The sequence below is a fragment of the Dipteris shenzhenensis genome, chromosome 9 (genome assembly GCF_047967505.1).
Source record: "Dipteris shenzhenensis isolate YYH24624 ecotype China chromosome 9, Dip_SZ_1.0, whole genome shotgun sequence".
Lineage (NCBI taxonomy): Eukaryota > Viridiplantae > Streptophyta > Polypodiopsida > Gleicheniales > Dipteridaceae > Dipteris > Dipteris shenzhenensis.
The window spans coordinates 21,127,965-21,153,265 of NC_141604.1; the positions used below are offsets into that span (position 1 = coordinate 21,127,965).

At 44.2% G+C, this 25,301-nt stretch overlaps 1 protein-coding gene across 2 annotated transcripts in view; it reads left to right on the plus strand.

Annotated features, from left to right (window-relative positions):
- Nucleotides 1-414: 414 nt before the first annotated feature.
- TAP46 (2A phosphatase associated protein of 46 kD) overlaps nt 415-25,301 on the plus strand; it is a 44,976-nt gene continuing 20,089 nt past the window's right edge. For both annotated transcript variants that reach the window (XM_087379364.1, XM_087379365.1), the window contains exons 1-3: nt 415-735; nt 1,603-1,735; nt 7,773-7,895. In XM_087379364.1, the coding sequence (XP_087235490.1) occupies nt 1,613-1,735; nt 7,773-7,895 (246 nt within the window). In that variant the 5' untranslated portion in view covers nt 415-735; nt 1,603-1,612. The remainder of the gene's footprint in view (nt 736-1,602; nt 1,736-7,772; nt 7,896-25,301) is intronic.

Here is a 25,301-nt window from a genome sequence, read left to right on the forward strand (position 1 = left end):
CGAGAATTTAAATCATGACCGTGGATCAATTAATCTTCATAATGGAAACCCGCCTCCTCTGAATATACCTTCCTGAATTGGCTTAATTGCACACGTGGAGCTCCCCAAGTCTTTGATGGCTGGGAAAGCAGGGGAAGTCCTCCTTTCCCACTTGGAAAATGGCTCACTAGGCTGCCCGCTCGCTCGCCATTTTCCAAGTCCAATTTCCCTACTCCGTCAATGGTTGGGCTCGATGGAGCGTCGATCTCAGCCGTTGGATCTCAAAAGTTGAACCGAAATGCGTGATGGCTATTTTTCCAAACTCCACTGACACGTCACGTTTGACCGGGTATGACGCGAACTGGCAGAAGCAATGAAAACACCACGAATCTTAGGCCATCATATCTTATCGTCGATCCTACGGTCGAGATTAGGTGCTCTGCGTGGAGCATTGGATCAGCTTCGTGATCGAACGGTAGCCGCACGGCGACGCCAAAACTTAGATCCTACGGCCGAGGGATAGTGGCGCTTCTCGTGTACCCTCACATGGACATCCAAGCGGCCGGATGTGCGGTACGTGTCGAGCTGCCTCACGGCCACCACGGGGAGCCATGTCGGTCTGAATCCACCCATATTCTAGAGGCACGTTTGACCTGATTTAAGGAGTATATAAGCGCCTAATCCTATTTCCGTGCTGGACATACTACCTCGCGCAGCTCCAATCTTTTGGGCTTGCAAATCCAACCCCAAAAACAGGTACGTCTTTCTGCTTCCCTTCCCATTCGCTTCCTTTTGGATTCTTCCGTCCATTTCTTGCTTCTCGTCGACGGTTTTTCCATACCCATCTTTGCTTTGATCCTCGTTTTCTACATCTTCCTTGCCATTGCTCCATAGCTTCATCTTCTAGTTAACTAACCAATTCCTCACTCTTGGTCACCTTCCTTCTCGCATAGGTACGTGTCCTTCAGATGATTCCACGGATTTGAACTGAGATCTCCTTTCAAAGGTTTTCACCTTTGTGGCTTTTATTTAGGGCTCTGAGAGACGGAGGTTAGCCAACACATCAGAAGACCTTTTCCTCTATCGAAAATTGCAAGTATTAGGATGGTTATTACCTTGCATATCGTGGGTGCAAATGCACTTCATGGATGCTAAGTCTGGTCTTCTCAAAAGGGAGCAAGCTAACTTGTACACTTATTGCCTAATTGACTTCAAATTGAAGTCCACACCCCCTCTCCCCCACAACTCACGCCCTGCTCCTAAATCCCCCCCCTGGGCCCCCTCCTCTCTCTCTCTCTCTCTCTTTTTCTCTCTCTTTAGTGATTGGCTGCTGACCTGTGGTGTGGTTTCCATTTCATTCGTTTGTACAATTAAGAGTAGTCGTCCTCTCGTAGGTCTCATTCGGAGTTTTGCTAGAGCTTGAACATGCTATAGGGTTGCAGCTGGAGCTGGGCTTATGCAGCGTTACATACACTCTTTTTAGTGTGCTTGCTTCCATTGTCCTTGGATTCTCTTTGTGTGTGTTCACATGCTCCTTTCACTTTCATTAACAGTGCTTTGTTTCATAGCTTGCAAATATAATTAAGTAAAAGGCATGTCATCTGAATATTTGTGTTAGTGCAGATTATTTAGTATGGAAGATCAACTGCCACGTTTGGAGAGAAATCAAGAGCAAATGGAGGATATACCCTTGCCTGCCCTATTTGACAAGGCTTTTCAATTGCACTCTCGTGCTTTGGATTCTCAACTTTCATCTGTAAGCTCACTACGATAATTATTGTTTCTGTTTTGTAGACCCATTTCTTCTGTTACATTTTCAACTATGCATACTAGCAGGTTTCTGTTAGGTGGGGAGGGTTGTGAAAAAGACTTGTGTTGACATAGTTGTTTTGAAGTCTATCAAGTTACAGGGTAGCTTGCTGTGTAGAAAGCAATGTCACATTCATTATATGTGCTGTCAAGACCTGCCAAAGCTTTAGGCTGCAAGGCTAGATTAAGACAAGACCAAGATAGAATTTGTACAAGAGTGGAGCAACATTATGAAACTGATCTTGCTGCGGCTGACAGAAATATGGGTGATGTTAAGTTGAATACACATGAAGGTTCTCTCCAACCATACCCTCCTCCAAAGAACTTCAGTGCGTTAAAAGATGGGGCAAAGGCCTTCATGTATAGGGCTGGGTCAGCTAGGGCAGACTACCCTTCACAGGATATGAAAGTCCTCTATGGGTTGCCGCAATGGCCCTGAATCATGTCTCATCTGGCCACACACGTCTTGCCTTGGGGTGCACACGTGTAGTGCTATTGCAAGATGTTTTTGGCTGATCCAACAAATGCAACTTACTCCAAGCTTGAAACAACTAGCATAAAGTGGAACGCCTAGATCATGTGCCTAGTCAATCATAGAAATCATTGAATGCCGGCTGTCATGAAGGATTTACATGTTCTTGTCATTTTTGTATTTCCCTCTTCTTCCTCTCCCATCAATGGGACACATAAGAAGGCATTCTATGAAGAACTTGGAGGCTCTCCTCAGCATTGATATGCTTGGTGGTTGTACTCGAAGTATGTTGTGCATGGTTGTCCTAGATAGTTTCTTGTAGCACCTCGGTATTTCCCTCCCTTTTTTTGCCATCTTCAATAGATTGCCGAATACGAGCATTTTTGGAAGCAAGCGGAAGTTCTCCATCTGGAATATGAGGCTGCAAATGTGAAGATAGTTGGGAAGTAGAATCACGTAACATCTTGAATGGAAACCCTTAGGAGGAGGCCTATGTTTCTCAGCTTATTGGATTTGTCAAACCTGGCAAGGAAGACAAAGTATGCAAGCTGAGAAAGGCCTTGTATGGTCTCCTCGTGCTTGGTATGCAAAGATAGATGCCTTTTTGACCAGCCATGGATTGCAGAATAGTCCACATGAGAGCACCCTCTATGTCAGGAAAGAAGGGGGGGATTTTCTCATCATTCTTCTCTATGTTGATGACATGCTGATCACTGGTACTAATGCTGCAAAAATTGCAGATTTTAAGGCCAAATTACAATAGACATGAAACACATTGCTCGTACAGAACACATTGACATTCATTATCATTATGTCAGGGAGTGCCTACATGCACAGGATATCAGCTTGGTCTTCTGCCCTACATAGCAGAATGTGGTGGATCTTTCACCCAAAGATTTACCTCATCCAAAGTTTGAGGCTTTTCACAAAGCTTTGAACTTCTATCCTTTTGGTGATTGATCTTTTCGTTGTACATTGTGACATTGTCACTACAAGGGGTGTTTGAAATATTTATATTTCTTGAGGCAGTGGCCAATGTTATGTATTAAGGGGTTAAGGGGATTTTTTCCCTTCATTAAGGTTTTTTACCCTAACCTCAATCAGAGGTGAGTATGTGGGTGAGTTAGTCACCACACATCCTTTGACCCCAATTAGGACCTGTTAGAATCAACCAACTGAGGGTACTCACAGTGGAAGACTGATAGAATAGCCCAGGAGCTCACACTATGTGTGGTGTGGGTGGAATCACAAGCTTCTTTACGTAATGTGCTTCACATAGATGTGTTATGTAGACTAGCAAATAGAGAGTGATCCAAGCAAGATATAGAATCTACCAAAATAATATATTTCCGTCCAAAGCTATGGACACAATACAAAACACAGGTCTAGGGTTCCACCAAATCGTGGCCCTCTTATCTTACCAAAAGTTTCTCCTACTATCTCTCTGGTACCTCTAGAACTTTGAGCCCGCGTGCTCCACCTCGAGCTTATGTAGACTCTCCGTCCGTGATCTCAACATCTTATTGCCTTGGTAGGCAGCCTAGGCTTCAGCCCCAAGTGAGCTAAGTCTGCAGCACCTCTATGGAACAAGCTGGTGTCGATTCCAATTCCTGGCTTTTCAATCAGTGGCTCTTGCTCTTCTGGGTCCTGGTCCTGCACAAACAAACCATCTTGGTACACAGGTCCATCCGAGGTAGCACCATATGGCACCACCATCTTTAGTCATGTTCCCGCCTTCGAACTCGAGCAATCCACATGCCACCATCTTCCTGGAGTCTTCTAGGCGCCATGTTCTCAGGGTCTGTTTCAACCCGTCCTCCCTCTGGTAAGGTCCGCACAAAATAACTATCTCGAGAAATGAAATCCAAAGATTATCTCTAGATAACCTGGACCATGAACTCTCAGTGAGTTCTCAAGCAAGTACTTTTCTGGCTTTAGTACACCCTGTTCATAATCACCTTCCAACAATCTGCTTCCGAGATTGAAGAAGCACCCACACTTCCCCTTTTCCTTCCAGGAAGGCACATTCCTTCCAATCTCGCATTGCCTGAGACACATGAAGAGCAGGTCCTCTCCATAGCATGTTATAAAAGCTCAAATTAATGACATCAAGTACGTGAAAATGTCGTCGTGCTTGTGTGCTTGCCCTAAAAGCAAACCATGCACCTCATTGAGGCACATACCAATGACCTGTGTAGTCCTGTAATGCCCCCTTCTGAATTACAGCATCCATTTGAACTTGAACACTAGGGTACTCCATGGAATCCACCCTCATGTTAAGTATCAACAGCCAAGCACCTGGAAGAGTCTAAGCACTCCTTGCTGTCCTTCACCTTCACAAAGGTTTCTGACTCCCCGTCAGCCCACATCTCAACATCAGACATCTTCACTATGACTTCTAGGTGTGTTGCCTGCATATCTGACCTTAGTAACACATGGAGATGTCATCAATAATAGTTCTTTGACTACCACATCAGCCAAAGCTTTTGTCTCACCATCTAAATGTGAGTCGGACGACTCCTCCTTGTTCTTTTGATTTGCCTTCTTTTTTCTACAATCCTTCGCAAAAATGGCCTGGCTCATCACAATAGAAGCACTTCTTCTGCTTCCTCTTTTTTTTTCTTATTGGATGGACACTTCTCCAAAATCATCCTTCTTGGGCTTGCCACCGCTAGCCTTGCCCTGTCCGTTGCCAGCTTTGTCCTTTGCCAGCAATGCCTTGTCATCGTTGTTTTTATTATAGAGCTTCTCTCGAGCCTCTTCTTGTAGCAGTAAAGGACCCAACTCCTCAAAGGTCAGAGGTTGGGTCGTCTGTCCTGTTGTCACAGTTGTAACGAAGCTCTTGAAATTTCGTGTAGCATCCCAAGTACCATCAGGCCAACTGGCTTGAGTCTATCTTTTGACCAACCGATGCTAGTTGATCCCTCACCACCTTGACTTTCGTCAAGTAGTCATGACCCGAATCTCCTCATCCATATCCATGTTATAGAGATTGATGCTGAAGAGTCAAGATCTGGGATGTATTCTCTCTCTCATACAGATCCTTCAGAATGGCCCACGCCTCTACGTGTCAGTCATTTGGATATGAGGAATTACCGAGCACGCCGTTGTCCCAATGATCAAGGCCAAGGCTTGGGCATCTCTATCCTCCCACGCTTCGAGTTCATCTCCATCTACTGGCACAAGTATCCTCCCCTTTTTATCCAGCCATCTCCGGCTTCGCCTCCGTTCCTGTTGTTAGCTTCCATAGTTTCCAAGCCACTAAATGACTCCGAATCTTCACCTTTTAGATGTCCCCTCCAGTTTCCCGGAACCTCCTTTGGATTTGGATCTGCTTCTTCTTGACTTGTCACGATTTCCTAGGCTTTTTCCTCTCTCCTTTTGTCTTCCCCTGTTCTCAAGAGTCAAAGCATTACCTAATGTTTCATGTGTGCTCTTCTGTCACATTTCCTCCCTAAGGAGAACACCAACAACATCAATGGTGAAAGAAGGAACTCGAATGGAGGAGGAGGAAGGAAGAGCAGTGGCTGAAGAGGCTTTTGCTTCTGAAATCGACATCTCTGCTGCTATACCACACTGAAAAAATCAAAAAGCAAACACCACGTCTATAGATAAAAACTCTTTACACACCCGACTAAACCTGAGTCGCCCTCTTTCTCACAAGGGCTCAGTCGTCGAGTCGTGAAGTCAATTCCCTAAATCAAGGTCGTCCTTCAGCAAGGTCCCTACCTTCAAGCTCCCACTCTTGGTAGTCTCCTATTTGGGCTCTGATACCATGTTAGAAGTCAACCAACAGAGGTTACGCACAGCGGAAGACTGATAGAAATAGCCAGGAGCTCACACAGTGTGTGGTGTGGGTGGAATCACAAACTTCTTTACTTAATGTGCTTCACATAGATGTGTTATGCGGACTAGCAAATAGACAGTTATCCAAGCCAGATATAGAATCCACCAAAACAACAATATATTTCTGTCCAAAGCTATGGACACAATACAAAAGACAGATACAGAGTTCCACCAAATTGTGGTCCTCTGATCTTACCAAAAGGTTCTCCTACTATCTGTCTGGTACGTCTAGATCTCTAAGCCCACGTGCTCCACCTCAAGCTTATGTAGACTCTCCGTCGTGATCTCAACACCTTACTGCCCTGGTAGACAGCCTAGGCTTCAGCCTCAAGTGAGCTAAGTCTGCAGCACCTCTGGTCCTCCTTTGCCTCATGGATGTAATCCCAAGGATGAGGCACTTGCTGCTCCTTTCTGCTCCTCTGCTTGCTGAACTGCTGGATATGAAATGAGGCCACAAGTTCCTCCTTTTATAGGGGCAAAGCCCCCCCTTTAAACTGACCAACTAGCCAGCCAGCACTATTTTATGGGGCTTTGGAACCCTTTTTGGGGCTGTATGCTGGCTGACCTGGTTGGCCAGCCAGCCCAGTCCTATTTAAGGCAGGGCACTGCGCCTTTTGCAGCTCTCTTGCTGCTCCACCTGACCACCTTGGGTGCCCTGCATACCTGCCCTCCTGCCAGGCCTATTGCAGGCCATAGATCTGCCCACAACCCTGTCCATAGGCAGGCGCCTTTCCTGCTGCAGCACCCCTGCCATGTGTCGCCATCCACCAGCGCCTCCCTGGCCCATGTCCTAGGCCCCTGTCCTGCCATGACATGCTGCCACATGCTGTGCATATGCCGACGCCAATTCTGTGAACATCATCTTTTCTCTGGGCAGTTCTTGCCCTAGGTCTCCCTTCCCCATGCTCTCCTCATTTGGGGGCTTACAGGTGGGGAGTTGGCCTTTCCAACCTATTCATCACGGATGAATATGTGCAACCATGATATAGCTTCCAGGTATACCTGAGATGTCTCTAGGATACTTCAGCCATATGATGGAGGGGGGTTTGTTGCCACTTAAGCCCTGGAAGACCTTGCAGGCTAGTTAGGACTAGTTAGGTCCTATTGGGATATCTAGTCCTAAATTGAATTTTGGCCCTATATAGGCCACCATGTGTACTTTCTCATTATCCATTTGCAATTGCAGTACACTTCAGTTCCTTCAGCTTGTTGTCTTCTTGCATTCCAAGTTCCAACTTCCTTTCATTGCTCCCCGCATCCAACAGTTGTTGATATATGGTTTTCCAAAAAAAGAGAAGCTGGCTGCCAGTTAAAGCAAACTTCTTTTAAGCTTTTGTAATTTATCTGGATGTTCTGGACCCGGGGGGGGGGCGCGGGTTTCAGACTGGCTTTGTCGAAAGTCAGCAACTTGGTGGTAATTTCAGATGTTTTATTCTATGATATGTATTGTAAACTGTTGTTTGCTTGGGATGCATGTTTCTCTGCAGAATGCTTTTTCTCTGATAGCGATGTTCCTTATTTACATATACTTATGTTAGCTGGCAATTTCGTTAGATTATTAACGGCATGGCATGCTTTTCCCGGCTGACTTGACTCTTAAGATGTTATGCTCCTTTTCAGTACAAGTAAGGTGCAAGTGGATAAATCTGTTTTCTCTATTTTACAGTATGAAGTGAAGAAAGGTTGCCAACTACTTCAACGATGTGAGGCAATGATTGATAAGCTTGGTCTTTTCTCTGCTAATGAAGAAAAGGAGGACATCAGCACTGCTGACCTGAAATACCTATTGGTAAGCTGAAACTGAGATTGGACATTGTGTTTCTTCGAGGTGTTTGATCTTCTCTGGAAATTGTAAATACATGTCTGAGGGTAGCATTGTCCAACCCCTAAGTTACAAGTCTTAGGGAAAGGTTTCTCCAATTCATGATAGCACTTTACAAGTAGGGATGATTAAGGGAACTGGATTTAGAACAGGATGAATGACATTCATGAGGCCTGCCTTGAAGAAGTGGCCTTGGAATGACTAATACTCATGAAGTATTAGCGGACATGCAAATTGCACCTTGTGAAGATTTTGTCCATGTTGCGGCCTGTTGGTTTTGTGATATTTCTTTCTATCTTAAGTGGTGTGTTGCCCTATCAGCTAGATTTAGATGCTCGTCTAGCAAAGACTAAAATGAGATCGTTTAGTCTTCACAAGGAGTTGCAGCTTGACAGAAACTCAGTACGAAGACTTTGTATAAATGGATGCTCAAGTATGTGTGCGTGTGTGGATTTGAATGTGTGAGAGCATATGCTTATACTATGGTCTACACCCACTGTTGGTTGCTGTGGGGATGTCATAGTAACTAGTCTCTGCTACGCGTGATGGAGTTTATGGTTTTCAACCTTTTGAGTGACTGCCATGAGATTGAAACTGCACTATGTTGTGTTTTTAAAGGATGAGTTTGGGCATGTGCCTGGACTCATCTAGGTATATATATAAGTACTTGTGAAAGGAAAGGGAGATTTTGTTGAAGCCTTAGTAACTTATTTGCCATTCATTGTGTTAGTAGGTGTTGAATACAAAAGGTTCTTTCAAAGCATTTTAGACATTTGCATTCAAGTGAGAGAGAGAGAGTTATTTGCATTTGAGTGACAGAAAGAGTTGCAACATAAGGTGTGGTGACTTTGCTTTTTGAAACACTCTTTTTGATAATAAGTAATATGTAATAATAAAAGCTCTTCATCATTTGCATATTCAAGTGAGAGAGACAGTTGGTGGTGATACTTCTTCTTGAAGCACTCTTTGGTCTAATGATTGCCTAGTCTATGCTATGCTAACCAACACACAATTGAAACCATGTAATCTTAAAAAAAACAAAATTGTCCTTTCTTCCAGTCCTACTCTTGAAAGAACATGAGAATGCATTGCTTTACCTTCATCTTAATGTTGTTATGTTCCTTGCTTTGGTGTTTAAGTAGCATGGCTGCTTATGCTTGGGCATTGATGACGACATAAGTATTGCTTTGCTTGCTAAGTATGTCTTCCTTTTGTTTTTCATAAAAGTTTTTGTTTACCTCTTTTTTCTTCTCTTTCATTTTCTCTTTTATTTTTTGTGTAGATTTTTGGTCTTTAGAACAACAAAAAATCTAAATTTGTATGATTGGACATATTCTAGTCTTACAAAGGTATATTTAAGTAGTATGCTCAAAAATATGTTGGCCTTCCCCAAATTAAAATATCATAACTTGCAAAAATATGAATTAATCTGCAAGATTTTCGCAAGTAATGTTAATGGGCAACCAATGAACACCAATGCAAACAAAAATATGTGATTAAAAAGACACTTTTCAAACTTCTCCACATCCTATAACAACATTGTAGTAAAGGTTATTGTGTTGGAAATACCGTGGTCACCTCCCCCATTTGTAAGTCTCCAAATGAGGAGAGTGTGGGGGAGGTGGATCTGGGGTTAGGGTTGCCACATGGGCATCTGATTGGATGCCATGTGGGCAACACTTGCCATTTGGGCAGCACCTCATAGTCACAGCAGATGGTAGCAGCTTGGGGCAGTGTTGGGCCCTTGAGCATGGGCCAGGATTGGTTGCATCATGGCGACACAAGGCGGGGTTTGGAAGAGGCGCTGTAGGATAGGCAGGGATGGTGCTATCACGAGGGCGTGGGTTTTGATGCTCACTTGTGGCCTTGACCCCGGTAATCAAATGACGAGGGCACAGGATGTGGGTGTGCAAGTTCCCCCTAGGCAATTGTGCCTTGGGGGCAAGTGAAAGGTTTAGGGCCAAGAGTTCAATACTCAGCTGAATTCTAAAAAGGATTGACTTCCTCCTGTCCTTGTGCAGCCCCTCACAAGTCCGTGTTGGAGATCCAGCCCATGATCTTCCTCTCCTACTCTTTTCCTAAACATAAAATACTACACTACTTTAACTTTCCTGCAAATTCTACTAAACTTAGTAGTGTTTACTGTTAGTTAGGAGCAGTCCTGTTGCATTGGTATCAGAGCCCTTTTCGTGGAAATTTGTGGGAAATTCTTTATCCAATTACTTTGAAATTTGGAGCATCTACTCTTGAGCCTAGGGCCTACCTTTGTGCAAAAATTCAGTGCCAGAAGTGCTCTCTGTTGTGAGCTGCCACATGGCAGGCTTTGAGAAACCCTGATTTTCAAAGTGCTCAGAATTTGGGGCTTCTTGCATCAGTGGAAAGCCCTTGCTTCCCTGATCATTACTATGTGTGAGAATCCTAAAATGGTGGAGTATTTAGTCAACATTGAAGTGAATTTTCTCTCTGGCGCAAGAGACTGAAGAAAGCGACGATCTGCTGTTTTCCTGCAGGGGAATTAGCAGCAACTCCTCAAGTACAAGCATCCATTAACCAAGAGCAGATCATAAAGAGTTGTATGGACCCAATGCAACAAAATACAAGGAGTTAACTAATGAGATTAAGACCAATAATCATAGGATGAACCAAAGGATGTAGAACATGTCTGCCACTTTTAATAAAAGGTTTGACCAGAACAAGAGAAGCCAAATTTATGATGGGAAGAGACCTGTGGATCCCCAAATCGATGGAGACTTAGGTTCAGATTATGATGATGATGATGATGATGATCCTATACATGTAACTGAACCGGTTGGTTTTATGGCTTCTGCCCGAAGGACCTATCACTCTAGTGGAGTTACAGCTCATATGGATAAGGATTCAGCACATGGTAAGACTAATAATAACAGTTCAGCAGCTAAAGAGTTGTGTCAAAAATTTCATGAATATAAGTTGCTACTAGCAGAGCTTAGGGCAGCAATGACATTCCAGCAATATATACAAACAGTTAAATCTATTGAACCAAAAGGACCTGTTCATCAAGACAAAGATATGAAAGACAAGATTATACATCCTAAGTTCAAAGTGATTCTACCTCTCCTAAGGAATTGGAGGAATGGCTCAGCAAGATGGATGACTAGTTCCTTCTATATCCAAAGGGTGATCAAGGTAAAATCAGATTTGCTGTTCTTCATCTGAAAGATTATGCCCACGTTTGGTGGAGGCACCTACAGCAAGAAGGGTTAACTTTTAATGCTTGGGATGAATTCAAGGCTGAAATTACTAGAGATCAATATATTTGTAAGTGGTATGATCTTACTCAGCAAGGATTAGTGAAAAATTATATCAAACAGTTTTGGAAATTGGCTCTATTTGTTCATGGTATTGATGAAAGAGTTAGAATTCATCCATGGTTTTCACCCTAGTATTGCTTCAGATGTTGCAGCTCAAAAGTCCAATTCTCTTAAAGAGGCCATGCAGTTGGCAGAGCTTTATGAACCCAAATACAATTGGAAGGAGAAGACTTTGGGTATTGGTCACTTTGGGACTAAGTCTATGGTCAAAGGGGTTTCCAATGATTAAAACAAACCTCTTGCACCTGCTACAACTTCTTCTATTTCTAGGTTCCCCACAGTGTATGGCAGTGGCATGGGACAACCTAAGGCTTACAAGGCTACAGATTTTAAGCCATCCTTTAAACCCACTCCAAAGGATGATCTGGGTGATAAAAGAAACAAGTTGGTTAAGCCGTTATCTCAAGCAATTATTGATGATAAGAAGAAAAAGAATTTGTGCTACCTTTGTGGTGAGAAGTGGACCCCTGAACATAGGAATGTGTGCAAAGCAAAAACAGGAGCAAAGTTTGTAAGATTTGGGGGAGAGAGAGAGCAAGAGAGTGAGCTGAGAGCTGAAAGCTTGAAAGCTTAGTTGCAATGAAGAGTGTAAGAGTACAACTGAAAGGAGTGAGAGAGAAGGTTTTGTCCTAGTGACAAAACCTTAGTAGTCACTAACCATAGTTAGTGAACTAATTGCAGTTAGGGGAAAAAACCTCTTAAAGAGTAGGGAAAAGTTCCCCTAACTAGCTCATTAAATTACATTGGTCACTGCTGAATTATATCTATAATTCTAACCCCCCCCTGCAGTGCCAATGTCATGTACAAGGTTGATTAATCACCAAACGGATATAAGTTCAGGGCACGGCGAAATGCCTCAAACTTTTCACGTGGTGCTTTGGTGAATCTGCAACGTTGTCATGTGTGGACACAAAGATCATACTGATCTCTCCTGCATGCAACTTCTCTCTAATGTAGTGATAGTGAACCTCAATGTGCTTCGTGCGAGCATGAAACACTGAATTCTTTGCCACTGCAATGGCACTCTGACTATCAGTGAGAATAGGAGAAGGACCCTCCAATGACAGATGAAGATCAGCAAATAGACGTGGCAGCCAGACACATTCAACTGTTGTTGTGAAAGCTGCCCTGTACTCAGCTTCACATGATGAGGTAGCCACTGTAGATTGTTTCTTGCTCAACGAGGAAATGCAAGATTTACCCAAAAAGAAACAATTGCCACTAGTGGACTGCCTAGTGTCATAATCACCAGCCCAATCTGAATCACTGTAGGCATGCATCTGCAAGTCACCCCCCTTGGGAAATAACAAGCCAAAAGACTTCGTGCCCTGCAAATAACGGAAGATGCGCTTAACTGCCTGCCAATGCATAGTTTTTGGGCTGTGCATATACCTGCTCACTTGAGATACTGCAAACTGAATATCAGGTCTAGTGTTGTAGAGATATATGAGGCATCCAATAGCCTGACTGTAAAGTGTGGCATCAACTAATTCTCCTGCATCATGCATTGTGAGTTTCAGCCCCGGCTCCATGGGAGTGGCTATGGGCTTACAATCATGCATGTTAAATGTGTCCAAGAGTTTTTGCACATACTTGGACTGAGACATAACAGTGCCACGTCTCTCTTGAGAGAATTGGATCCCCAAATAAAAGTGAAGTAGTCCCAAATCTGACATGTCAAAGTTGGTCTGCAAATCAGCTTTGAAATCTGCAATATTGTCTTCATTGGACCCTGTGAGCAGTAAGTCATTGACATAAAGAAGGATGACTAAAATTTCCCCCCCATCCATCTTGATGTAGAGAGTGCTCTTAGTAGGACTATTGTGCAGCCCCTTGCTGGTCAAAAAGGCATGAATCTTGGCATACCATGCACGAGGGGCCTGTTTCAGCCCATACAAAGCTTTGTTTAGCTTGCATACGTGAAGTGCATTTGCTGTAATTTCAAAGCGTGGAGGTTGTTTGACATAAACCTCTTCCAACAAGTCTCCATTTAAGAAGGCTGTTTTTATGTCCAACTGATGAACATTCCACTCAAAATGTGCAGCCATTGCAATAACAGATCGGATGGTGGTCATCCGGGATGTAGGAGCAAAAGTCTCCTCATAATCTATGCCCTTTTTCTGAGCATAGCCTTTAGCAACCAGCCTTGCCTTGTATCTGTCAATGTAGCCATCTGGGTTCCGTTTCACCTTGAAAACCCATTGTGTGCCAATGGCATGTTTACCTGGTGGCAAGTCTACAACATCCCAAGTCTGATTTTTCTTAATGGACTGCAACTCATCGTGCATGGCATTCATCCAATGCACATTGTCCTTTGCTTCTTCGAATGTTGCAGGCTCCTCCTCATCGAGAAGAGTACCTGCATATGCTGATTCTACTGAATTAGCACCTTCCATGTGCCTTGCTGCACTGCGAGTCCTGCCAGGTAATGGAGCATCAATCTTACTCTCTTTGAGAGTCTGCAACAGCCAGTTTGGGACTGTTTTTGCTGCATGTATGTCAGCAATTTCTTGCTGAACCACCTGTTCCACTGCCTGTGGAGGGGGAAAGACATCTTGTGGCTGAACTGGAGCATCGGGAGGTGGCTGTAAATTCTGATTTGCATCAGAAATATCAGCTGGGGAACCCAAGGCAATGGGTAGCAACCCCTCAAAAACATCCTCTGAAGAAGAAGGCAAATGAAATTCAGCCTGAGTGAGCTGAATTTTCTACAAATATCACATCTCTACTGACAATGATCTTGTGTGTAGCAAGATTGTAGAGACGGTACCCCTTGCTTTCTGCACTGTACCCAACAAATATGCACTTAATTGCCTTATCTGACAACTTATGCCGAAATTCAATTGGCACATGAGCATATGCAAGGCATCCAAAGACTCGAAAATGATCCACTGAAGGCTTTCTCCCATTCCAGACCTCATAAGGAGTTTTTGTTTTCAAAGCCTTAGTGGGAGCCCGATTTAAGATGTAGTTGGCACACATAAGACCTTCAAGCCAGAATTTGTGAGGCATGTGTTTGCTTTTCAGCATACATCTGTCCATCTCCATAAGAGTTCTATTTTTCCTCTCAGCTTTGCCATTTTGCTGAGGGGTCAGTCTCACTGTGAGCTGATGCACAATACCCTTGCCTTTTAGAAAAGAATCAAAATCTGCAGACAAGTATTCCCCACCTCTATCTGTGCGCAATGTCTGTATCTTGAGTCCAATTTCATTTTCAACCATGGCTGAAAAGTTTTTAAACACCATGAACACTTCTGATTTGCGCTTCAGCCCAAAGACCCAAGTGAAATTGGAGTAATCATCAATAAAAGTAACAAAGTAGAGATGACCACCCAATGATGGAGTCCTCATGGGACCATAGACATCACTGTGTATAAGCTGTAATTTGCGGACAGCTTTAACTGAACCATCCTTTTTGAAGGGGAATCTATGCATCTTGCCTAAAATGCACCCTTCACAGGCATGTGGAGGAGGTATCTCAAGAGGTGGCAATGCATCAACCATAGAGTGCTTCTGAAGTGTCATCAAGCTGTTGTAATGCATGTGGCCATATTGGGCATGCCATAATTCTGCATTCTGCATGGCAGCAGTAGGAGTAGAAACTGCAAGAGCATGGGCTGCTCGTTTCTCAAAAAGATCAAGCTGAAAAAGCCCACGCAGCAGAGTACCAGATAATCTCAAGGCATAATCATTTTCCCTGTCTTGGACAGCACATTTGTCATCCTCAAAGATGACCTGAAATCCAGTCCTGTTAAGAGTGGACATTGAAAGGAGATTTTTGGTGATACCAGGCACATACAAGACATCTGAAAGTCTGAAAACTGAGCCATCAATGGCGGTAAGCTCAACTTCTCCTGTGCCACGTACTGAATATGACGAGTTGTTGGCACAAGTGACTTTCTTACCAACGGGAGGTGGATGCAAGGAAGTAAAGAGACACTTCCTAGAAGTGATATGCTTGGCGGCACCGCTATCAAAATACCAAGTATTCAGTGTTTCATTGATAGTGAAAGCTGATGCATCCATAGAGGGGTCATAACTACAAGTCAAAAAGGCATATGTATCATCATTACAAGTGGCTGTACTATCCCGAGCATCTGGAGCAGCCAGCCTAGAATCTGAAATGCAAGATAAAAAGGCATAATCCTGTCCAACAAAGTTGGCTGCAGCATCTCCACTGTCAGATGCATGAGGAGCTGAATCTGAAACAGCCATACTGGAGCTGTTTTTCTTCTCTTTTGCAAGCCTTTTCCTGCATTCTGCAATGTGATGACGTGGCTTTTTGTAGTAATGACAAAAACCCTTCTTCTTGGGCTTACTTGCATCATTTTTAGCCTTTTGTGAAGGCTGTCCTGACCCACTGGAAGGCTGATTTACTGATGTCTTTGTCTGTCCCTTTGTTTTTGACTTGAACTTTGAGAGCATAGCTTGTTCACCTGCACGTGAAGCCAAGTTTTTCCTGGTCTGCTCTTCCTGAAGCAGAAGTCCTATCAACTCATGAAAAGTGAGAGGATTTGCACCCCCCCTCAATGATAAGTTCAGCGAGGTATGAAAGCTGAGATAAGACTCAGGAAGAGAATTCAGAGTGGTGGTAATCATCTTTGAATCAGGAATAATCTCATCTATGTTTAATAATTGCTCTCTGAGATCCTGTAGCTTTGTAAGGTGGACTGACATGGAGTCACCCTCCTCCATATGTGTATTACTTAACTCTCTTTTCAAGAAAGATACCCTTGCATCATTCCGGGCTGCATACATGCTTTCTAAGATATCCCACGCTACCTTCGAGGTCTTACACGATCGGATATGCAGAATGATAAATCTTTTCACTGAAAGAGAGATGCATGACAAAGCTAAGGCATCCCGTGAATCCCATCTCTTATGCTCTGGAGTAGTGGCTATAGCTGCACCAACAACTTGTTCTGCAGCTGCACCCTATGCACGACCTCTCCCACCTCCTTGCTGGGGAGGGGTATTAGGTGCCATACCTGCTGGTCGGATCTCACCCCCATTCACATAATCCCATAAATTGCGAGAAATCAGAATATTGCGTACCATAAAACTCCAGAGGGAGTAGTTGGTACCATCCAACTTGTCTTCCCGTGAAAGACCACCGAACTGGAAATCATTCTGATTTTGTTGGGCCATATCTGAGAAAGAGATGTTAGCAGATACAAGACTGAATTCCCTTACTGGGAATGAAATGCACAACTCCCAAAAAACACAGCCAAGCACTGGCTGTAAATGCAACTCAGATTTGTGCACTTGCACTGTCAGAAATCTGTCCAAGCATCAAAAAACTCTCCAGAATCTGCCAAAAGTGTTGCAAAACACTTCAAGAAAGGCAGTATGAACTGAAATCTCCAAAATTGCTCTTCCAACACGTAAGCCCCAAAATAGGCCCGGAATTGCAACCAGAAAGGGGCAAATTGATCAAAAGCCCCAAATGTTGCAAGAATTGCGCTTTGTCTGCAAAAGTCCCAAATTTCACTGCGAAATTGCAGTGTAATCACAAAATCCTCAAATTTCTTCAAGAAATTGTACTGCAAAACTGAAAGCCCCAAATTTCGAGCTTGAAATTGCAACCAGAAAGGGGCAAATTTACTAAAAGCCCCAAATTTGCAATTTCTGAACAAAAGCCCCAAATTTCAGACCAAATCTGCAGATCTGTCTGCAATGTTTGCTCCAAGTGCAGCCCCAAATTTCTTCAACACATGCAAATTGACCCTTGCAAAGAAACCTTTGTTGAAAAAGACCCTGCAAAGAAAACAATTGATGCAGGAGAATCTATGTACGGGCCTGCTGGTGCGGTTGTACGGATGACAGCGTTTACAACTGTACGATTGTATGATCAAGCTGTACGGATGAGCGCTTTGCTGTGTACGGACGACCTTGTACGGCAACTGTGCGGACTGGCTGCAGGAATTGTATGTTGTACGGGAGTTCCTTACAGAGCAGCTGTACGGCGAACTGATTGTAGGTACGACTGGTACGGCAAATTGATTGTAGGTGCAAGCAGGTACAGCACGTATGGCAGGTACGAAATGATGCAGGGTACGGCAGGTATGCGTATGTACGTACGACGCTGATGCAGGCTGTACGGTGACGGCAGATCGTACGGTCGACGATGTACGGACGTGACTAGCGCTACAGCTGTACGGTCGTGTGAAGCAGCTTCGACTGGCTGTACGAAACTGATGAAAAAATGGTACGGATGGCGACCACATGTGCGGTACGGCCGACGATCATGATCAGTACGGACAACGTAGATGGAGCAGGGAGATGTTGGGCTGGAGCTGGAGACAGAAAGCAGGAGCTGAAGGGAGCAGGGAGCACGGAGCTCTTGAACCTGCTCTGATATCAAATTTAAGATTTGGGGGAGAGAGAGAGCAAGAGAGTGAGCTGAGAGCTGAAAGCTTGAAAGCTTAGTTGCAATGAAGAGTGTAAGAGTACAACTGAAAGGAGTGAGAGATAAGGTTTTGTCCTAGTGACAAAACCTTATGTGGCGAGGGAGAGAAAGAGCACACCGACACACAAGCAGGATGAACACCAGAGTGTGGGGATAAAAAAATGTGTGTACCTCCCCAAGCACACAGTCAACCTTTTATATGAAAGGATAAGGTTACAACACTAAGTACACCGTACTTAGTGTACTTAACAAATAAAAGTACTAACTGTACTTAAGTGTACTAATTGTACTTGGGTGGCCAGAGTGCCCCAACAACCTCCCACTTAAAGGCAATATGCCCTCAAGTAAAAATAAATGAGGCTCAACCTATACCCATCAACTGTCGGCAATGTGCAAACCGCTCTGCAGGCAAGCCTTTTGTCAACAAATCTGCTGGATTATCATCTGTGTGAATCTTGACAAGCTGAATCAGCTTATCATCTATTACCTCCCTGATGAAGTGATACTTCACATCAATGTGCTTTGTCTTTGCATGAAAGACAGGATTGTGTGCCAACTGAATAGCACTCTGACTGTCACAATGCAACAATGGAATATCACCTGTAATACCCAAGTCTCCCACTAGCCGAGATAACCATAAGGCCTCCTTGCATGCCTTTGTGGCTGCAATATATTCAGCTTCCGTGGTAGACAAGGCTATGCACTGCTGCATTCTTGACATCCATGACACTGCACCTCCAGTGAATGTATAAACATAACCGGTAGTAGACTTCCGGTTATCTGGATGACCAGCGAAATCTGAATCCACATAACCATGCACCTTTGCATCTCGCTTGCCAAAGCATATGCACAACTCCTGTGTGCCCTTCATGTATCTCATGATACCTTTCACTTCATTCCAATGCTTCTTGCCTGGATTTGCCATATATCTGCTAACCACTCCCACTGCAAACGCAATATTAGGTCTGGTAGCAACCATGGCATACATGAGACTGCCACAAGCTGAAGCATACGGAATCTTGGCCATTTCAGCCCTATCAACATCTGAGTGTGGGCTGTCCATTGCACTGAGTTTCACATATGGAGGCAATGGAGAACTAAGGGTCTTCCCCCCCTCCATATGAAACCTGTGCAATACTTTCGGTCTGAGACAAATACAACAAACACTGTCCCCTGTCTCTCCGTATCCGCATTCCCAGTATGTGATTTGCATCACTAAGGTCCTTCATATCAAAGGCCTCATGCAATCTTTTCTTAAGGTCATCAAGCTCCTTACGAGCTTTACCAGCAATAAGCATGTCATCCACATATAAAATGAGAATGATTAAGCTGCCATTTGCAGCCCTTTTGGTATATAAGCAGTGATCGTCATCACTTCTCCTGAAACCTTGGGACTTCATGAAGGTATCAAATTTCTTATACCATTCCCTTGGTGCCTGTTTCAGCCCGTAAAGGCTCTTTTTAAGCTTGCATACAAGTGACTCCTTGCCCTTGACTGCAAATCCTTTTGGCTGCTGCATGTAGATCTCCTCATGAAGATCACCGTGAAGAAAGGCTGTCTTCACATCCATTTGGCATAATTCCAAATTCTCACATGCAACCAAAGCAAGTACAATCCTGAGTGTGGTCATCTTAACCACTGGAGAAAAGATCTCATCAAAATCGACACCATACTCCTACTTAAAGCCCTTGGCAACCAACCTGGCTTTATACCTTGGCTTAGCTCCAAGTGTGACTTTCAATTTATACACCCACTTGCATGGCAGTACTTTCATGCCCTTAGGCAACTGCACCAATTCCCAAGTACCATTTTTATGGAGACTGTCCATTTCAGACTTCATGGCTAGTTCCCATAGCCTTTTATCATGCATTTGCACGGCTTCCTTGTAACAGGAAGGTTCTCCACAGTCTGTAAGCATAATAAAATCTGCTCCTGGAACAAATCTGTCTGGCGGTTTCATTTGTCGAGTGGACCTTCGGACCCATTGGTCTTGCTGTCCAACTTGCTGCTCACCTAAAACAGGTGGCTGTTCCAGTAGATCAGGCTGCAGAATTATGCCTGGGAGGTCTTCCAAAGGTGGCATGTCCCGTAGTACATCTTCCGCCACTGCGGGCTGTTCATTTGGACCTGCTGCAGCATCATGCATTGGCTGATTACGCTGCTGTTGTGGCTGATTCGCAGCCTGCCTGAATTGTACAGGATGTCCTGAGTCATCAATGTCAACCTCTGAAGCATCAGAAGGCTTATCTGCTGCCTTAAACTGACACGTCCCAGCACTCCTGAAACCCCTGATCTGCAAAATAACCACACACAACATCAGAACTGAGCAGGCTGCTCACCACCCAACCGTGACATCTACGGGATGAGATCCCGAATCAGAAGATGTCCCCTCCGAGCCACGAGCTGAGCTACTGGCACGAACTCCCAATCAGATCCCAACCAGCCTGGTGTCCCATACCACCAGGTGGCGCTGTGAAGCCCTGGATCTGCCACTGGACCTTGGGCTACGCTAAGATGCAGGCGCGCGTCCGCGACACAATCCAGGATCAGACCTTGCACCTGGGAACGAGACTTGCTCCCCACTGCACACTGAGAACTGAACCTCCTGGGCCTCTTTTATAGACTCGGGCCCCGGCGCCAAAAATAGCGAAGACCTAAAAATAGTTCGTACCCTTGCCACTCAACCCGAGAATCAAGCCTGCCTAGCTCTAAGCCTCCCCAGGCTAACCTGAGCTAGTTCTGTGTACCCAGTACACGTCAGATTCCAATCCGTGCACATGACATAAACATACATGACTCATCAAATAAGACATCATTGCTGCGTATTAGCTTCTTATTCACAGGATCCCATAGGCGGTAACCCATCTCACCACTGTCACCATATCCAAGAAAAATGCATTTAAGAGACTTAGGATCAAGCTTGCTGCGATCTTCTCTGCGTATATGCACGTACGCAGTGCAGCCAAAGACCCTCAAGTGCTTATAGGAAGGAGGTTTTCCTGTCCAAAGCTCCTCTGGCACTCTGCCATCTAGTCTTTTATTTGGTGACCTATTGATGAGGTGTACTGCTGTTTTTACAGCCTCAGCCCAAAATCCATGAGGTAAAGCAGCATGTGACATCATAGAGCGGGACTTTTCCTGTATGGTTCTATTCATACGCTCTGCAGTGCCGTTTTGCGCTGGACTGTAAGGAGCAGTGAGTTCTCTTTTAATACCTCTAGCATCACAAAATGCATTGAATGCATTAGGCATATACTCCCCACCGTTATCTGACCGCAAAGCCTTCAGTGTTCCGCCTGTTTGGTTCTCAACCATAGCAAGCCATTTTTGGAACACTGGAAAGACATCACTCTTCAATCGAAGAGGATACACCCATACCTTCCTTGTGGAATCATCTATAAATGTGACAAAGTACCGTGCACCTCCAAGTGAAGGACTAGGCATCTCACACACGTCTATGCACAATGTCCTAATCTCCTTTTATGAGGACACTGTAACTATCTACCATATATGCAGTGCTCACAAAACTTTAAATCAGAAAATTTAAGAGACGGTAAGTAGCCAAGGCGAGCCAATTGCTCCATTCCACTTATGCTCATATGTCCCATCCGGCTATGCCACATAGAAATATTCGGCAGCTCGGTGGCATGAATATCAGCATGATTACATACTTTAGCATGGAGAGTATACATTGTGTCAACCTTAGAGCCTCTGGCAACAACCAGGGCACCTTTGGTGACCTTCCAGAAACCATGACCAAAGCTGGTCACAAAACCTTCGTCATCCAACATGCCAGTAGAAATCAGATTTTTCTTGACTTCGGGTACATGCCTGACATTGTGAAGCATAAGCTGAGTACCATCAGCAAATACAAGCTTGACATCTCCAACACCGACAATACTGCATGCATGATTATCCCCTAGAAAAACGACTCCATTACTGCCTGCTGCATACCTTACAAACAATTCTTTGTAAGGTGTAACATGGAATGAGGCACCTGAGTCAATGATCCAAGAGTGCATGTCTGCAAAATTTCCTGCATGGAGAGAATGAGCATCCAAAGTAGAGAGAAATAGAACCTCTCCCTCACTGTCATAACCGTGTGTAGAATGAAGCTCTTCAATCTTCACACTGCTCTTGCCATTGCTTACTGGTACAATTGCCTTTGCATTTGACGCATCAGTGTTTTTGGCTTTGTCTCTCTTATCATTTTTCAGTTTAAAGCATTGCTTTTTGGTATGTCCCTTTTTGCCACAGTATTAGCACTCAACATCTTTGTTGGAGCGGGACTTGCTCCTCCCGTTTCCCCTTTCCTGAGATTTGCCTCTTTGCTGACTTCTCCCCCTTGCATTTAAGGCATTGTTAGGCTTTACTGCATCTTGAGCTTTCAGCTTCTGCTCTTCTTGCAAAATCAGCCCTGTGATATCTGAAAAACTTATGAAAGTGTTTGCATTTGTTACAGCTGTGGTGAATGTATCCCAACTTTCAGGAAGAGAGATCAAGAGTGCCATACCCTTGGTTTCCTCATCCACCACATACTTTTGATTTGCAAGTTGAGTGACAATTGAATTAAACTCATTGAGATGTGCATCCATGGAGGTCCCTTCCTTCATTTTCAGATTGAAGAACTTGCGCAACCAATATATCTTTGTGGCTACACTTTGCTGCTCATATGTGTCCTGTAGCTTTTTCCACACACCCCAGGCTGTTTTTTCACCATCCACATTCCAAACAACACTCTGGAGTGACAATTCAATTATGGACTTTGCTGACAGATCAGCTAGTGCCCAAGCATCATCAGTTGTGCCAGTGGGCTTCACACCTTTGTGTATAATAGGAGCATGAAACTGCCTGAGAATTAGCACATTCAGGACCATCTTTTTCCACATTGGGTAGTTAGCAGCACCCTGCAACTTTTTAATATTGAGAAGAGAAGATTCCGAGGATGAAGCCATTACAATCAGCAAGAAATATAACCCACACTTGGGTGCCTGACTCCTTGCAAACAAAGTGCACACAGGCACTTGTACTGTGCTCAAAAAAAAAAAAAAAAAAATCCTGCAACGAAAAACAGGACCTGCACCTGCAACTTTTCTCCCACTTAATCAGAGAATTCTGACTGTTTGCTTGCTGCAGATTCAGAACAGCAGAACTGTATGCATCAATAAATGCTCTGTTGTACAATCCAGCAGTACCCTGATTTTCAACAGCATCTGCCCTGCTATTACAGTTAAAAAAAACCGCAGTAGTTTGTGCACTCTGTACTTCAGTAAATTGACCGTTTAACTGTTCAAAACTGTCAACATCAAGCTTCCAGTTGCCCCTAAAACTGTGTAACACAGTGTAGAACAAGAATTAGGCAAAAGCCCCTTGACTGGAAGCAAAATTCTGAGAATTTAGTGCATGTACCGCAGCCCGCTTCACTGATCACTGTAAGGCATTCAGTTGCTTCCCCACCACTGATATGCATTCCAATTGCAAAATCCCCAATTTATCTTGCACAATCAGTGCTCAATTCTACAATGTAGTACTTAGTGTACTATATGCATCTTCCATTGTCCCGTAGGTCACAAAATGCATCCAAATCTTGCAAGAATCAACTCCAAACAGGAGGATAAATGTAAACACATGCGTATACAAGCCAATGCTTGGCTGTGGCTACAAAAGCCCCTTGATTCTGCAGTTCAATGTTGAGATTTTCTCTCACACAGTAGGCATAAACAGTAGATCTACGTATTGAGAGTGCATTTGACCAACAATGCTCACGATGAGCTCAGAAATTGCACCTGTGCCACAAATTTGCGACCCGTTGAAGGCGTCGCCTGTATGGGCGACGCTAGGTCCTGAATGCGTCGCCTATATGTGGCGTTGCAGCTGGCGACGCCGCTGTTGGCGTCGCCTATGTGGGCGTCGCTGGTGGCTTGGCTGCTGGCGTCGCCTATGTGGGTGTCGTTGGTAGCGTCGCTGGTGGCGTCGCCTATGTGGGCGTCGCTGGTGGCGTCGCTGCTGGCGTCGCCTATATTAGCGTCGCTGGTGGTGGTGATGCTGCTGGCGTCGCCACTTATGGCGTCGCTGGTAGCGTTGCTGCTGGCGACGGATAGCCTCGATGGCTGATGGCGCTGGCAGCGCTGAATGCTGTCGGCCCCTGCTGAAAGCAGCAGATCGATGTTGCTACTGGCGTTGTTGCTGGACGGACGGGAGAGGAAGGTAGGTAGGCTCTGATGCCACTTGTGGCGAGGGAGAGAAAGAGCACACCGACACACAATCAGGATGAACACAAGAGTGTGGGGATAAAAATATGTGTGTACCTCCCCAAGCACACAGTCAACCTTTTATATGAAAGGATAAGGTTACAACACTAAGTACACCGTACTTAGTGTACTTACAACACTAAGTACACCGTACTTAGTGTACTTAACAAACTCTATGGACCTTAACAGGCTGTATATGAAGTTTATGCATGAAGGTAAGCACATCACTTTGATGGGTCACCAATCTCCTAAATTGTCCTTAATTTTTGCAAGAAGAATGGCTAGAGACCTCAAAAGTGTTTGTGGAGTCTATGCTATTCAGTTGACCAAGTCTCAAGAGGGTAATGGGTTGTTGGTGGAGGATAAAGACATGCAGTCCCTATTACAGCAATACTCTGATGTATTTGCTGATCTCCCCAACCATCTTTCTCCCATGAGAGATGTGGATCATGCAATTGTGTTGGAGCCAGGATCTAAGCCAATCAACAAAGCTCCATAGAGACTTTCTAGAGCTGAAAGGGAAGAGGTGGCAAGGCAAATAAAGGAACTCCTTGACAAGGAATTTATTACACACAGTCAGTCACCCTTTGCCTCTCCTATGTTATTGGTTAAGAAGAAGGACAGCTCATTTAGAATGTGTATTGATTATAGGGATTTGAACAAAATGACAATTAAGAACAGGTTTCCTATCCCTAGAATTGATGATCTATTGGATGAGCTTAGAGGGGCAAAGTACTTAACAAAGATTGACTTAAGGTCAGGCTATCATCAAATAAGAATGGAGGGGGGAGATGAACATAAAACTGCCTTCAGGACTGAACGTGGGCTTTATCAATTCAAAGTGATGGCATTTGATTTAACCAATGCACTTGCAACTTTCCAGGCCCTAATGAATAAGGTATTGCAGCTTTTCCTCTATAAATTTGTGCTGGTATTCTTTGATGATATATTGATCTACAACAAAACAAAAGAAGAGCATTTATTGCATGTCCAGCAAGTATTGGAAGTATTGAGGACACACCAGTTGTATGCCAAATCAAGTAAATGCACTTTCATGGCTGAAGAAGTGGAATATTTGGGCCATATTGAGAGTAGTAGTGGCATTAAGGTGGATCCTAGCAAGGTAAAGTGTGTAAAGGATTGGCCTATACCTCAGAATATCACCCAGCTGAGAGGTTTCCTTGGTCTAGCATCATTTTATAGAAGATTTATAAGGCATTTTGCCAAATTGGCAGCTTCCCTCACTAATCTTCTAAAAAAGAATGCTTTCCAATGGTCTGACAGTGCCAATAAGAGCTTTGAAGGATTAAAGGAGGCATTAACTTCAGCACCTATCTTGGTATGTCCTGATTTCTCTCAACC